At 45.1% G+C, this 15793-nt stretch overlaps 1 protein-coding gene across 3 annotated transcripts in view; it reads left to right on the top strand.

Moving 5' to 3' along the window:
- Nucleotides 1-268: 268 nt before the first annotated feature.
- The window catches only part of LOC118380907 (polypyrimidine tract-binding protein 3-like), a 151092-nt gene continuing 135567 nt past the window's right edge, over nucleotides 269-15793 (top strand). For 2 of the 3 annotated variants that reach the window (XM_052517521.1, XM_052517520.1), the window contains exon 1: nucleotides 952-1180. Coding sequence is in view for 1 of the 3 variants with exons in the window: in XM_052517518.1 (XP_052373478.1) it covers nucleotides 275-355 (81 nt within the window). In the remaining 2 variants the exon portion in view is untranslated. Of the gene's footprint in view, nucleotides 356-951; nucleotides 1181-15793 lie in introns of those variants that run through there. The other variant, XM_052517518.1, reaches the window with a different exon arrangement.

The raw sequence follows: 15793 nt of genomic DNA, 5'->3' as shown, positions 1-15793 counted from the left end.
ACACACACACACACACACACACACACACACACACACACACACACACACACACACACACACACACACACACACACACACACACACAGGGTGAGAGAAAGAAAGAGAGTGACATCATAGGGGGCAGTATAATGTTAGGAACTATAGCTTTCCCTTGTATTTGAGTAATGTTTTAATTGCACAGCCTGTGTGTACAATACTTTAGGTCTTTCTAGTCTGACTGGTGCAACGGGTTTGTACATGCTGCAGTCTCAGGATGCTTTGCTGTGTGCTCACTATGCTGCATAGAACCATGATGAAACAACCATTGGCAGTGCAGGAAACAAGGAATGGCAGACATGATGTAGGCCCAAATGTAGTAAGTGTGTGTGTGTGTGTGTGTGTGTGTGTGTGTGTGTGTGGGGGGGCATTAGTAAAACAAGGACAATTCACCGGTCCCCACAAGGAGAAAGGCTGTTTTAGGTTACAATTAGAGTTAGGTTTGGGTTTAAGTTCAGGGAAAATAGGATTTTGAATGGGACTAAATTGTTTGGTCCCACAATGATAGTAAAATAAACATGTTTGTGTTAATTATTCCTTAAAACTGTATTTGATAATGCATGTCTTTAAGTGCTATGATTTCGTGGTGACTCTCATGGGTAAATTAGTGTGGCCAATTAATTAAAGTGAGTCTTGGATCAGTGTGATCCATTTACTTAATTAATTAATACCTGACATTGAACAAGATTATTCCTGTTCAACGAACTGCTAGTCTGCAGCAGAGTCCACTCTGTCCCTAGATGAGATCTCAGTGTTTATCGCTGACATGGCGGCACAGGCATATTCTATCCTCATTTTTATCCAAACTGTGTGCGCGGTGATGGCGCGCTAAGGCGCAGAGTGGTGTACATGGATGTGCGTTCGTTGTTGGAAGTGACAAAGGTGTGTGTGTATATGTTGGAGCTGCCTGAGAGGAGAGGCCATTTTGTACAGCGAGGCAGGCAGGCAAGGCGTCTGTACATGTCTGTCTGTGTATTTTCACGTCAGTTTAACAGGAAGCGTGCCATTGTGCGTATGAGAGCGAACATTTCAGTGTTGGGGGGCGCGAACTAGCTGAGCAGTAGTAACAACACCCAAACCGATTTCTTCACTTTCCTGAGCGTTCACTGTCCTTTCTACACTGTTTCCTCTGTGCAATGGATGGGTATGTTGCTTTTTTCTTTACAGTAATTGCCCGTTACACAAAAGCATGTAACATTTTTGCAGGAAACCTCGCACTGTTTAATGTGTAGTGGAATTATAGTCACGGATAGAAAATGTTGAGATTTGCACGCGGGGGGGGGGGGACAACAAACAAGCCCCCTCGCAGCCTAAACCTAACCTTTTAAGTGTTCACATAGATTTATTGGTCATATTCTATTCAACTAAGGACTTCACGTCACTGAAAAAAAACTATAGATTAGAGAGGTCATCATATTTCTGTGTCTATCCGCATGGACGTTTGCTAGTTCATTATCTAGAGTTGACTTAATAAAGTCATAGAAAATAGCCCGTTTTCCTTCAATTGTTGAGCTAGTTGCCTACGCTTTTTCTATTGTCCCTACTCTCGCATGATATGTGTCATTACTGTAAGTAATACAGTATCGCCACACATGGACAGTAAAAGTAACAAATCAAGACATTGATTAAGATATGCTGCCATTTTAAGATATGCAAGGGGCGTTTCTTTCTTCGCGAAAACAACAAGAGGCTCTTGATACATAGACTACCTAAAGCATCATTATGTACAACTAGTTACAACAGAATAGTCTTCAAGTAAAATGGTGTAATTTAAGCATAGATATACATGATAACAGAGCTGTTTAAACAACGGAATATGAGCTATTCTAAATCATTGTTTATTACTTGTGTGCGTGGGAAAATAACGGCATGTGGGCGGGGGGGCTGGTCGATAGATTTATAAAATCTTCATCCTACAACATTTCTCTACAAAATTTTCAGACAATTATTTTCAGATACATATGCTCAATTATCCAACAGGTGTATCGGCTGCACACATTAACACAGATATACATGCTATAACTTAGTAATAACATGTAATAAAAACCGTCATAACCTATGACGCGTTTTTTTTTGTATACTATTTTTGCCTATAAACTAACTTGCAATTGGTGACCATAATTGTGCAGTTTGGTTCGCCAATTTGTAGCATTTCTATCTATGCCACCTCTCAACTTCGAATGATCTGCCACGCTGTCTGCCTTGCCTTCTCTTCCCGAAACAAAAGACTGTCGCTTAACTGTTGACCGCTCGGTCCTCTCTCCATTTCTTATTCGTGTGACAAATACAATGCAACAATGTAACGAGGTGGAAGTGGATCATCAGTTAGTTAGCTGGGGCCTCGTGTAGGATATGGATATTACAAGTAGCGTTAAATGTAGTGGATGGTTCCAATGTGCAGTGAGCTGATTGTGTTGTGAGCTTCTCCAGTGGGGATTTCCGTGATTGTACATCACACATCTCTACGGCAACTATCAGTGATAAGACGGGCTATTGTTTTGGCGTGCGAGCTGTTTGCCACATCATCCCGTATTGATGTGAACCAAACACAACAGCTGTCGTATTGTTGATGAATGCGTGTCATCATAACACCAACCAGGTTTCCATCGAACCTTTTTATGCAGTAAAGTAGGTCTAAATGTCGAACCTTTTTATGCAGTAAAGTAGGTCTAAATGTCGAACCTTTTTATGCAGTAAAGTAGGTCTACATGTCGGATAAAACATGTCACGACAGATGGAAACAGAACATTTTGTCGGTAAACTTTTAACATTTTGAAAAAACGAAATACGATAGACAAGGTGGGATCTTTTTGTGTCGGTAAAGTCAATTATGCAAGAAATGTCGATGGGAACGTTTTTAGTACGCGAATATTGATATAATAACCAACATAGGACATATTGTGTGGTCCTCCCACTCAGACTCGTCGGGAAAGCATGCAGTTTATTAAGCTACAGATGAAATAAGTTATGAACTTCACAGGGTGGTGAAAGTGCAAGATGATGAGCTTGATGCTGCTTTCCAATAAATATCGAGGGTCTTATTCTGGTGACATGATCATCGATGCTTGACTGCCTGTTTGACAAATAAAAATATATTTTTTGGTCCATTATAATCTCACCATGTATGGTTGGTTAGAGGGCACATGCAAAGGCACACTCACTATATAACTACCTCTTGTTGGTGAGAAAACAATCAGTAAATTTGAAAATGCGATGGAAACCCATTTAACTTGTATTTTTTATTCAGTTCATGGGAATTTTACCTCAACATTTATATACAGTTGAAGTGGGAAGTTTACATACACCTTAGCCAAATGAATGTAAATTCATTTTTTCACAATTCCTGACATTTTAATCCTAGTATAAATTCCCTGTTTTAGGTCAGTTAGGATCACCACTTTATTTTAAGAATGTGAAATGTCAGAATAATAGTAGAGAGAATGATTTATTTCAGCTTTTATTTCTTTCATCACATTCCCAGTGGGTCAGAAGTTTACATACACTCAATTAGTATTTGGTAGCATTGCATTTAAATTGTTTAACTTTTTTTCTCCAAACGTTTCGGGTAGCCTTCCCACAATAAGTTGGGTGAATTTTGGCCCATTCCTCCTGACTGAGCTGGTGTAACTGAGTCAGGTTTGTTGGCCTCCTTGCTCGCACATTCTTTTTCAGTTCTTCCCGCGCATTTTCTATAAGATTGAGGTCAGGGCTTTGTGATGGCCACTCCAATACCTTGACATTGTTGTCCTTAAGCCATTTTGCCACAACTTTGGAAGTATCCTTGGGGTCATTGTCCATTTGGAAGACCCATTTGTGACCAAGCTTTAACTTCCTGACTGATGTCTTAAGATGTTGCTTCAATATATCCACATAATTTTCCTCCCTCATGATGCCATCTATTTTGTGAAGTGCACCAGTCCCTCCTGCAGCAAAGCACCCCCACAACATGATGCTGCCACCCCCGTGCTTCACGGTTGGGATGGTGTTCTTCAGCTTGCAAGCCTCCCCCTTTTTCCTCCAAACATAACGATGGTCATTATGGCCAAACAGTTCTATTTTTGTTTCATCAGACCAGAGGACATTTCTCCAAAAAGTACGATCTAAACATGACATTTGTGGAGTGGTTGAAAAACAAGTTTTAATGACTCCAACCTAAGTGTATATACACTTCTGACTTCAACTGTATATATATGTGCACCAGGCTACGTCATCCACAACAGGTCAATTTGATGGAAACTTGTTGGAAAATGCCCATATCGTTTTTATGTGGATTATAGATGATTATTCACATGCAAATCTGTCACTAATTGTATGTAAACACGGGCTACAGTGATAACACATAAATTAATCAAGAAGTTGTTTCTGACATGGGGAAATATGCCTAAGTGATATGCGTGTTTGCTGAACACACTGTCAATGGTGGGCGTTTAACCCAACATATTTGCACACTGGTGAAAAAGTACCCAATTGTCGTACTTGAGTAAAAGTAAAGATACCTTTATAGAAAATAGCTCAAGTAAAAAGGAATGCCACAGAGTAAAATATTACTTGAGTAAAAGTAAAGATACCTTTATAGAAAATAGCTCAAGTAAAAAGGAATGCCACAGAGTAAAATACTACTTGAGTAAAAGTCTAAAATAATCTGGTTTTAAGCATACTTATGTACAACGGTGGAAAAAGTATTCAATTGTCATACTTGAGTAGACGTAAATGCTGTACATACATCAAATTCCTTGTATATTAAGCGAACATGACAGCACGATTTTCTTGTTTTGTTCATTTACGGACAGTCAGAGACACACTCCAACACTTGGACATCATTTACAAACGCAGTATTTGTGTACATACTTTCTTTAGCAATGTAGTGGAGTAAAAGTAAAAGTTGTCAAAAATATCAATGGTAAAGTACAGATGCAGACCAAAAACAACTTAAGCAGTACTTTAGAATATTGTCTTCCGCTGTATTTGCACCAAATGTTGAGACATGCATGAATGATGACACTCGTTTTTGTTCAGTTTCCTTTCTTATTTATTAAAACTGAGAACTCAACTCATACAGAGGGATTTTCAGTGTTTTAGTAATTAGTAATTATAAATGGTCTGTTCCCTTTACACAACCTACAGCAATGCTGATAAGAATGAAGTAGTTGTCACTGTCCAATGGACCTGTTGCAATAGCAAGGTCTGTCCAACGGACCTGTTGCAATAGCAAGGTCTGTCCAATGAACCTGTTGCAATAGCAAGGTCTGTCCAATGGACCTGTTGCAATAGCAAGGTCTGTCCAATGGACCTGTTGCAATAGCAAGGTCTGTCCAACGGACCTGTTGCAATAGCAAGGTCTGTCCAATGGACCTGTTGCAATAGCAAGGTCTGTCCAATGGACCTGTTGCAATAGCAAGGTCTGTCCAATGGACCTGTTGCAATAGCAAGGTCTGTCCAATGGACCTGTTGCAATAGCAAGGTCTGTCCAATGGACCTGTTGCAATAGCAAGGTCTGTCCAATGGACCTGTTGCAATAGCAAGGTCTGTCCAATGGACCTGTTGCAATAGAGCAGGTTTATTGCTATCAGGTATCGCTTTTGACAAACTGTTTTCGTAGTCATTCACCCTACACACTAGACCCTACACACGAGTCCCTACACACTAGTCCCTACACACTAGACCCTACACACTAGACCCTACACACGGGACCCTACACACTAGACCCTACACACAAGACCCTACACATGGGACCCTACACACTAGACCCTACACACTAGTCCCTACACACTAGACCCTACACACTAGTCCCTATACACTAGACTCTACACACTAGACCCTACACACTGGACCCTACACACTAGACCTTATGAAACTAGACCCTACACACTAGTCCCTACACACTAGACCCTACACACTAGACCCTACACACTAGTCCCTACACACTGGACCCTACATACTAGACCCTACACACTAGACCCTACACACTAGACCCTACACACTGGACCCTACACACTGGACCCTACATACTAGACCCTACACACTGGACCCTACACACTAGACCCTACACACTGGACCCTACACACTAGTCCCTACACACTGGACCCTACATACTAGACCCTACACACTGGACCCTACACACTAGACCCTACACACTGGACCCTACATACTAGACCCTACACACTAGACCCTACACACTGGACCCTACATACTAGACCCTACACACTAGACCTTACACACTAGACCTTACACACTAGACCCTACACACTAGACCCTACACACTATACCCTACACACTAGACCCTACACACTAGACCCTACACACTAGACCCTACACACTATACCCTACACACTAGACCCTACACACTAGACCCTACACACTGGACCCTACACACTATACCCTACACACTATACCTTACACACTAGACCCTACACACTAGTCCCTACACCCTACACACTAGACCCTACACACTAGTCCCTACATCCTACACACTAGTCCCTACACCCTACACACTAGTCCCTACACCCTACACACTAGACCCTACACACTAGTCCCTACACCCTACACACTAGACCCTACACACTAGACCCTACACACTAGACCCTACACACTAGACCCTACACACTAGTCCCTACACACTAGACCCTACACACTAGTCCCTACACACTAGTCCCTACACCCTACACACTAGACCCTACACACTAGACCCTACACACTAGACCCTACACACTAGACCCTACACACTAGACCCTACACACTAGTCCCTACACACTAGTCCCTACACACTAGTCCCTACACCCTACACACTAGTCCCTACACCCTACACACTAGACCCTACACACTAGTCCCTACACACTAGTCCCTACACCCTACACACTAGTCCCTACACCCTACACACTAGACCCTACACACTAGACCCTACACACTAGACCCTACACACTAGTCCCTACACACTAGTCCCTACACCCTACACACTAGTCCCTACACACTAGTCCCTACACCCTACACACTAGTCCCTACACACTAGTCCCTACACCCTACACACTAGTCCCTACACCCTACACACTAGTCCCTACACCCTACACACTAGACCCTACACACTAGACCCTACACACTAGTCCCTACACACTAGTCCCTACACACTAGTCCCTACACCCTACACACTAGTCCCTACACCCTACACACTAGTCCCTACACACTAGTCCCTACACCCTACACACTAGTCCCTACACCCTACACACTAGACCCTACACACTAGACCCTACACACTAGACCCTACACACTAGACCCTACACACTAGACCCTACACACTACACCCTACACACTAGTCCCTACACCCTACACACTAGACCCTACACACTAGACCCTACACACTAGACCCTACACACTAGTCCCTACACACTAGTCCCTACACCCTACACACTAGACCCTACACACTACACCCTACACACTAGTCCCTACACCCTACACACTAGTCCCTACACCCTACACACTAGACCCTACACACTAGTCCCTACACACTAGTCCCTACACACTAGTCCCTACACCCTACACCCTACACACTAGTCCCTACACCCTACACACTAGACCCTACACCCTACACACTAGACCCTACACACTAGTCCCTACACACTAGTCCCTACACCCTAGTCCCTACACCCTACACACTAGTCCCTACACCCTACACACTAGTCCCTACACACTAGTCCCTACACCCTACACACTAGTCCCTACACCCTACACCCTACACACTAGTCCCTACACCCTACACACTAGACCCTACACACTAGACCCTACACACTAGACCCTACACACTAGTCCCTACACACTAGTCCCTACACCCTACACACTAGACCCTACACACTAGTCCCTACACCCTACACACTAGTCCCTACACACTACACACTAGACCCTACACACTAGTCCCTACACACTAGTCCCTACACACTAGACCCTACACACTAGTCCCTACACACTAGTCCCTACACCCTACACACTAGACCCTACACACTAGACCCTACACACTAGTCCCTACACACTAGACCCTACACACTAGACCCTACACCCTACACACTAGACCCTACACACTAGTCCCTACACCCTACACACTAGTCCCTACACCCTACACACTAGTCCCTACACCCTACACACTAGACCCTACACACTAGTCCCTACACACTAGTCCCTGCACACTAGTCCCTACACACTAGTCCCTACACCCTACACCCTACACACTAGTCCCTACACCCTACACACTAGTCCCTACACCCTACACCCTACACACTAGTCCCTACACCCTACACACTAGACCCTACACACTAGACCCTACACACTAGACCCTACACACTAGTCCCTACACACTAGTCCCTACACCCTACACACTAGACCCTACACACTAGACCCTACACACTAGTCCCTACACCCTACACACTAGTCCCTACACCCTACACACTAGACCCTACACACTAGTCCCTACACACTAGTCCCTACACACTAGTCCCTACACACTACACACTAGACCCTACACACTAGTCCCTACACACTAGTCCCTACACACTAGACCCTACACACTAGTCCCTACACACTAGTCCCTACACCCTACACACTAGACCCTACACACTAGACCCTACACACTAGTCCCTACACACTAGACCCTACACACTAGACCCTACACACTACACCCTACACACTAGTCCCTACACCCTACACACTAGTCCCTACACCCTACACACTAGACCCTACACACTAGTCCCTACACACTAGTCCCTGCACACTAGTCCCTACACACTAGTCCCTACACACTAGTCCCTACACACTAGACCCTACACACTAGTCCCTACACACTAGTCCCTACACACTAGTCCCTACACCCTACACACTAGACCCTACACACTAGACCCTACACACTAGTCCCTACACACTAGACCCTACACACTAGACCCTACACCCTACACACTAGACCCTACACACTAGACCCTACACACTTTATACACATTATAATACACACATTATAATATTAATTTAATGTATTTTATTCTCTGTTTGGAGAACAATGTACAAATCCCCAAATTGAGGTCGTTATTCTGAATGTCCTGTCCAAAATAAACATGATCTAAAATGCTATACAACACCATGTGATGTGAATGTCAAATATACTAAACTCTCTCCACTTAAACTTGTAAGACGAGCTCCCTTCTTTGTAGCCGTTGTACAGTATTTTCTTATAGAATCATCAACACCTGCCTTTCTTTCCTGGGATGGTGAGAAGATATGCAGTGGTGAACAGCGTCTTTTAATTCAGAACTGTTGGCTGAAGACGGAATTAGAATAAACACAAATGTAACATCCGGTTTCCTTGGTTCTGTCCGTGAACCTGCTCTATGTGTGTTTTGCAGTATGTTAAATGGCAAATGCATATAGACTCAGCAACACTAAAAGAATCGTCCTCTCTCTGTCAACTGCGTTTAGTTTCAGCAAACTTATTAACATGTGTAAATATTTGTATGAACATAACAAGACTCAACAACTGAGACATAAACTGAACAAGTTCCACAGACATGTGACTAACATAAATGGAATAATGTGTCTCTGAACAAGGGGGGGTCAGAATAAAAAGTATCAGTCATTATCTCAAATCAAATCAAATGTTATTTGTCACATACACATGGTTAGCAGATGTTAATGCGAGTGTAGCGAAATGCTTGTGCTTCTAGTTCCGACAATGCGGTAATAACCAACAAGTAATCTAGCTAACAATTCCAAAACTACTACCTTATAGACACAAGTGTAAGGGGATAAAGAATATGTACATAAAGATATATGAATGAGTGATGGTACAGAGCGGCATAGGCAAGATACAGTAGATGGTATCGAGTACAGTATATACATATGAGATGAGTATGTAAACAAAGTGGCATAGTTAAAGTGGCTAGTGATACATGTATTACATAAGGATGCAGTAGATGATATAGAGTACAGTATATACGTATACATATGAGATGAATAATGTAGGGTAAGTAAACATTATATTAGGTAGCATTGTTTAAAGTGGCTAGTGATATATTTTACATCATTTCCCATCAATTCCCATTATTAAAGTGGCTGGAGTTGAGTCAGTGTGTTGGCAGCGGCCACTCAATGTTAGTGGTGGCTGTTTAACAGTCTGATGGCCTTGAGATAGAAGCTGTTTTTCAGTCTCTCGGTCCCAGCTTTGATGCACCTGTACTGACCTCGCCTTCTGGATGATAGCGGGGTGAACAGGCGGTGGCTCGGGTGGTTGCTGTCCTTGATGATCTTTATGACCTTCCTGTGACATTGGGTGGTGTAGGTGTCCTGGAGGACAGGTAGTTTGCCCCCGGTGATGCGTTGTGCAGACCTCACTACCCTCTGGAGAGCCTTACGGTTGAGGGCGGAGCAGTTGCCGTACCAGGCCGCCAGGATGCTCTCGATTGTGCATCTGTAGAAGTTTGTGAGTGCTTTTGGTGACAAGCCGAATTTCTTCAGCCTCCTGAGGTTGAAGAGGCGCTGCTGCGCCTTCTTCACGATGTTGTCTGTGTGGGTGGACCAATTCAGTTTGTCTGTGATGTGTACGCCGAGGAACTTAAAACTTACTACCCTCTCCACTACTGTTCCATCGATGTGGATAGGGGGGTGTTCCCTCTGCGGTTTCCTGAAGTCCTGATTCCTGGTGTGGCCACCAGCTGCATTTAGTACTGCAGTGCATCTCCTCCTCATGGACTGCACCAGATTTGCCAGTTCTTGCTGTGAGATGTTACCCCACTCTTCCACCAAGGCACCTGCAAGTTCCCAGACATTTCTGGGGGGAATTGCCCTCACCCTCCGATCCAACAGGTCCCAGACGTGCTCAATGGGATTGAGATCCGGGCTCTTCGCTGGCCATGACAGAACACTGACATTCCTGTGTTGCAGGAAATCATACATAGAACGAGCAGTATGGCTGGTGGCATTGTCATGCTGGAGGGTCATGTCAGGATGAGCCTGCAGGAAGGGTACCACATGAGGGAGGAGGATGTCAGGATGAGCCTGCAGGAAGGGTACCACATGAGGGAGGAGGATGTCAGGATGAGCCTGCAGGAAGGGTACCACATGAGGGAGGAGGATGTCAGGATGAGCCTGCAGGAAGGGTACCACATGAGGGAGGAGGATGTCAGGATGAGCCTGCAGGAAGGGTACCACATGAGGGAGGAGGATGTCAGGATGAGCCTGCAGGAAGGGTACCACATGAGGGAGGAGGATGTCAGGATGAGCCTGCAGGAAGGGGAGGATGTCAGGATGAGCCTGCAGGAAGGGTACATGAGGGAGGAGGATGTCAGGATGAGCCTGCAGGAAGGGTACCACATGAGGGAGGAGGATGTCAGGATGAGCCTGCAGGAAGGATACCACATGAGGGAGGAGGATGTCAGGAAGGGTACCACATGAGGGAGGAGGATGTCAGGATGAGCCTGCAGGAAGGGTACCGCATGAGGGAGGAGGATGTCTTCCCTGTAACACACAGCGTTGAGATTGCCTGCAATGACAACAAGCTCAGTCCGATGATACTGTGACACACCGCCCCAGACCATGACGGACCCTCCACCTCCAAATCGATCCCGCTCCAGAGTACAGGCCTCAATGTAACGCTCATTCCTTCGACTATAAACGCAAATCCAACCATCACCCCTGGTGAGACAAAACCGTGACTCGTCAGTGAAGAGCACTTTTTGCCAGTCCTGTCTGGTCCAGCGACGGTGGGTTTGTGCCCATAGGCAACGTTGTTGCCGGTGATGTCTGGTGAGGACCAGCCTTATACAACAGGCCTACAAACCCTCAGTCCAGCCTCTCTCAGCCTATTGCGGACAGTCTGAGAACTCATGGAGGGATTGTGTGTTCCTGGTGTAACTCGGGCAGTTGTTGTTGCCATCCTGTACCTGTCCCACAGGCGCATGTTTACAATGAAGATCTGTGAAGTTATTTAGATTTTTACGAATTATCTTTCAAAGACAGGGTCCTGAAAAAGGGGACTTTTCTTTTTTTGCTGTGTTTATATAGGAAATGCTGTGCCATTTGGTAATTAATCAATTAATAATACAAACATACATTTTCCATGGCCATGATATACATAGGCCCTACAAATTATCAGACTGACAATATCTAATATCAGGCCCATTTGGGATATAAGACCCTATAGCTCAGGCCCTATATCAGACCCTATATGGAGAGAGAGAAACAGGCCCATCCACAACATTGATATCAGGCCCTATATCAGGCCCTATATCAGGCCCTATATCAGACCCTATATCAGGCCCTATATCAGACCCTATATCAGGCCCTATATCAGACCCTATATCAGGCCCTATATCAGGCCCTATATCAGACCTTACATATGAGCCTCCTTTATCTTTCCTTTCTAAACAGACAGACCGGTATGGCCCAGTCACATGCCTGCATGTTTGTTGGGCCTGTAGAGACAGGAAACTGCTGTGACTGTTTCCTGGTCTGTTTCTGTCTTCCTGGTTGGGGCAGGCAGGAAAGAGAGATGGAATGTGTCTGTCTCTTCCTGGTTGGGCCAGGCAGGAAAGAGAGATGGAATGTGTCTGTCTCTTCCTGGTTGGGCCAGGCAGGAAAGAGAGATGGAGTGTGTCTGTCTCTTCCTGGTTGGGCCAGGCAGGAAAGAGAGATGGAATGTGTCTGTCTCTTCCTGGTTGGGCCAGGCAGGAAAGAGAGATGGAATGTGTCTGTCTCTTCCTGGTTGGGCGAGGCAGGAAAGAGAGATGGAATGTGTCTGTCTCTTCCTGGTTGGGCCAGGCAGGAAGGAGAGATGGAATGTGTCTGTCTCTTCCTGGTTGGGGCAGGCAGGAAAGAGAGATGGAATGTGTCTGTCTCTTCCTGGTTGGGCCAGGCAGGAAAGAGAGATGGAATGTGTCTGTCTCTTCCTGGTTGGGCCAGGCAGGAAGGAGAGATGGAATGTGTCTGTCTCTTCCTGGTTGGGCCAGGCAGGAAAGAGAGATGGAAAGTGTCTGTCTGATGAAGTGAGTCATCTGTGGTGCTGCTTTACTTTCCTGCTCAGTGACATTGTTCCTGTTGGTGAATACCTCTCAGATTCAACACAAACACGAGGCTAAAAAAGGGTCAATCAACTAGAGGTCGACCGATTATGATTTTTTAATGCCGATACCGGTTATTGGAGGACCAAAACAGCCAATACCGGTTATTGGAGGACCAAAACAGCCGATACCGGTTATTGGAGGACCAAAACAGCCGATACCGGTTATTGGAGGACCAAAACAGCCGATACCGGTTATTGGAGGACCAAAACAGCCGATACCGGTTATTGGAGGACCAAAACAGCCGATACCGGTTATTGGAGGACCAAAACAGCCAATACCGGTTATTGGAGGACCAAAACAGCCAATACCGGTTATTGGAGGACCAAAACAGCCGATACCGGTTATTGGAGGACCAAAACAGCCAATACCGGTTATTGGAGGACCAAAATACAGAACCTTATTTTAACCGGTAAAATCAATTGGAGGACCAAAATAACAGCCGATACCGATTATTGTAGGACCAAAAGATGCTCTATAAAACAATGTTATTGGAGGACCAAAACAGCCGATATTGTCAGTTTGGCCGTGTTTCATATGGAGGAATAAAACACAGCCTGAGACATGACTGACTGGTTATTGGAGGACCAAAACAGCCTGAGATGACCTGGGTTATTTACATTACATTTAAGAGGACCAAAACAGCCGATACCGGTTATTGGAGGACCAAAACAGCCGATACCGGTTATTGGAGGACCAAAACAGCCTGATACATGTTATTGGAGGACCAAAACAGCCAATACTGACGGTTATTGGAGGACCAAAACAGCCAACATGACCTGGTTATTGGAGGACCAAAACAGCCAATACCGGTTATTGGAGGACCAAAACAGCCGATACCGGTTATTGGAGGACCAAAACAGCCAATACCGGTTATTGGAGGACCAAAACAGCCAATACCGGTTATTGGAGGACCAAAACAGCCGATACCGGTTAATCAACCGTTTATTATTTTTATTTTTGTAATAATGACAATTACAACAATACTGATTGAACACTTATTTTAACTTAATATAAAATACATAAATAAAATCAATTCAGAACTGCATATCTCTGGGGTAACACATAAATAACACCATAGGCTATATAGGCATCACCATATGTACTGTGACAAACTGTGTTACAATAGATGTTCTCTATAAAACAATGTTGACTGTGTGACAGAAGAATGTAGCTTTGGCATTTAGCTACTGTGCTCCTAGCATATTGTCAGTTTGGCCGTGGCAAAAGTAGTTCACTATAGAGGGAATAGGGTGCCATTTGGAACACAGCCTGAGACATGACTGACTGGACTGACAGAGCATCTGAGCTACAGGGAACACAGCCTGAGACATGACTGACTGGACTGACAGAGCATCTGAGCTATAGGGAACACAGCCTGAGACATGACTGACTGGACTGACAGAGCAGCTGAGCTACAGGGAACACAGCCTGATACATGACTGACTGGACTGACAGAGCAGCTGAGCTACAGGGAACACAGCCTGAGACATGACTGACTGGACTGACAGAGCAGCTGAGCTACAGGGAACACAGCCTGAGACATGACTGACTGGACTGACAGAGCAGCTGAGCTACAGGGAACACAGCCTGAGACATGACTGATAGAGCAGCTGAGCTACAGGGAACACAGCCTGAGACATGACTGACAGAGCAGCTGAGCTACAGGGAACACAGCCTGAGACATGACTGATGACTGAGCTAGAGGGAACAGCCTGAACATGACTGAGAGCAGCTGAGCTAAGGGAACACAGCCTGATACATGACTGACTGGACTGACAGAGCAGCTGAGCTACAGGGAACACAGCCTGAGACTGATGACAGCTGACTGGCCTGAGACATGACTGAGAGCAGCTGAGCTACAGGGAACACAGCCTGAGACATGACTGACTGGACTGACAGAGCAGCTGAGCTATAGGGAACACAGCCTGAGACATGACTGATAGAGCAGCTGAGCTACAGGGAACACAGCCTGAGACATGACTGACTGGACTGACAGAGCAGCTGAGCTATAGGGAACACAGCCTGAGACATGACTGATAGAGCAGCTGAGCTACAGGGAACACAGCCTGAGACATGACTGACTGGACTGACAGAGCAGCTGAGCTACAGGGAACACAGCCTGAGACATGACTGATAGAGCAGCTGAGCTACAGGGAACACAGCCTGAGACATGACTGATAGAGCAGCTGAGCTACAGGGAACACAGCCTGAGACATGACTGATAGAGCAGCTGAACTACAGGGAACACAGCCTGAGACATGACTGATAGAGCAGCTGAGCTACAGGGAACACAGCCTGAGACATGACTGACTGGACTGACAGAGCAGCTGAGCTATAGGGAACACAGCCTGAGACATGACTGATAGAGCAGCTGAGCTACAGGGAACACAGCCTGAGACATGACTGACTGGACTGATAGAGCAGCTGAGCTACAGGGAACACAGCCTGAGATATATTTATTTTTACATTTTTAATTGAACCTTTATGTAACTTGGCAAGTCAGTTAAGAGCAAATTCTTATTTACAATGATGGCCTACCAAAGGCAAATGAGGCCTCCATGACTGGGGAGCTGAGGCCTGAGACACAGAATGTAATATAATGACTGATATAGCAGCTGACAAAACACACATCATGACAAGAGAGACTCAACACTACACATGACTGACCTAAA

The sequence above is a fragment of the Oncorhynchus keta genome, unplaced genomic scaffold, assembly GCF_023373465.1.
Source record: "Oncorhynchus keta strain PuntledgeMale-10-30-2019 unplaced genomic scaffold, Oket_V2 Un_scaffold_8424_pilon_pilon, whole genome shotgun sequence".
Taxonomy (NCBI): domain Eukaryota; kingdom Metazoa; phylum Chordata; class Actinopteri; order Salmoniformes; family Salmonidae; genus Oncorhynchus; species Oncorhynchus keta.
The sequence above is the reverse complement of the archived record's forward strand: the minus strand, read 5'-3'. Positions and strand labels throughout refer to the sequence as shown.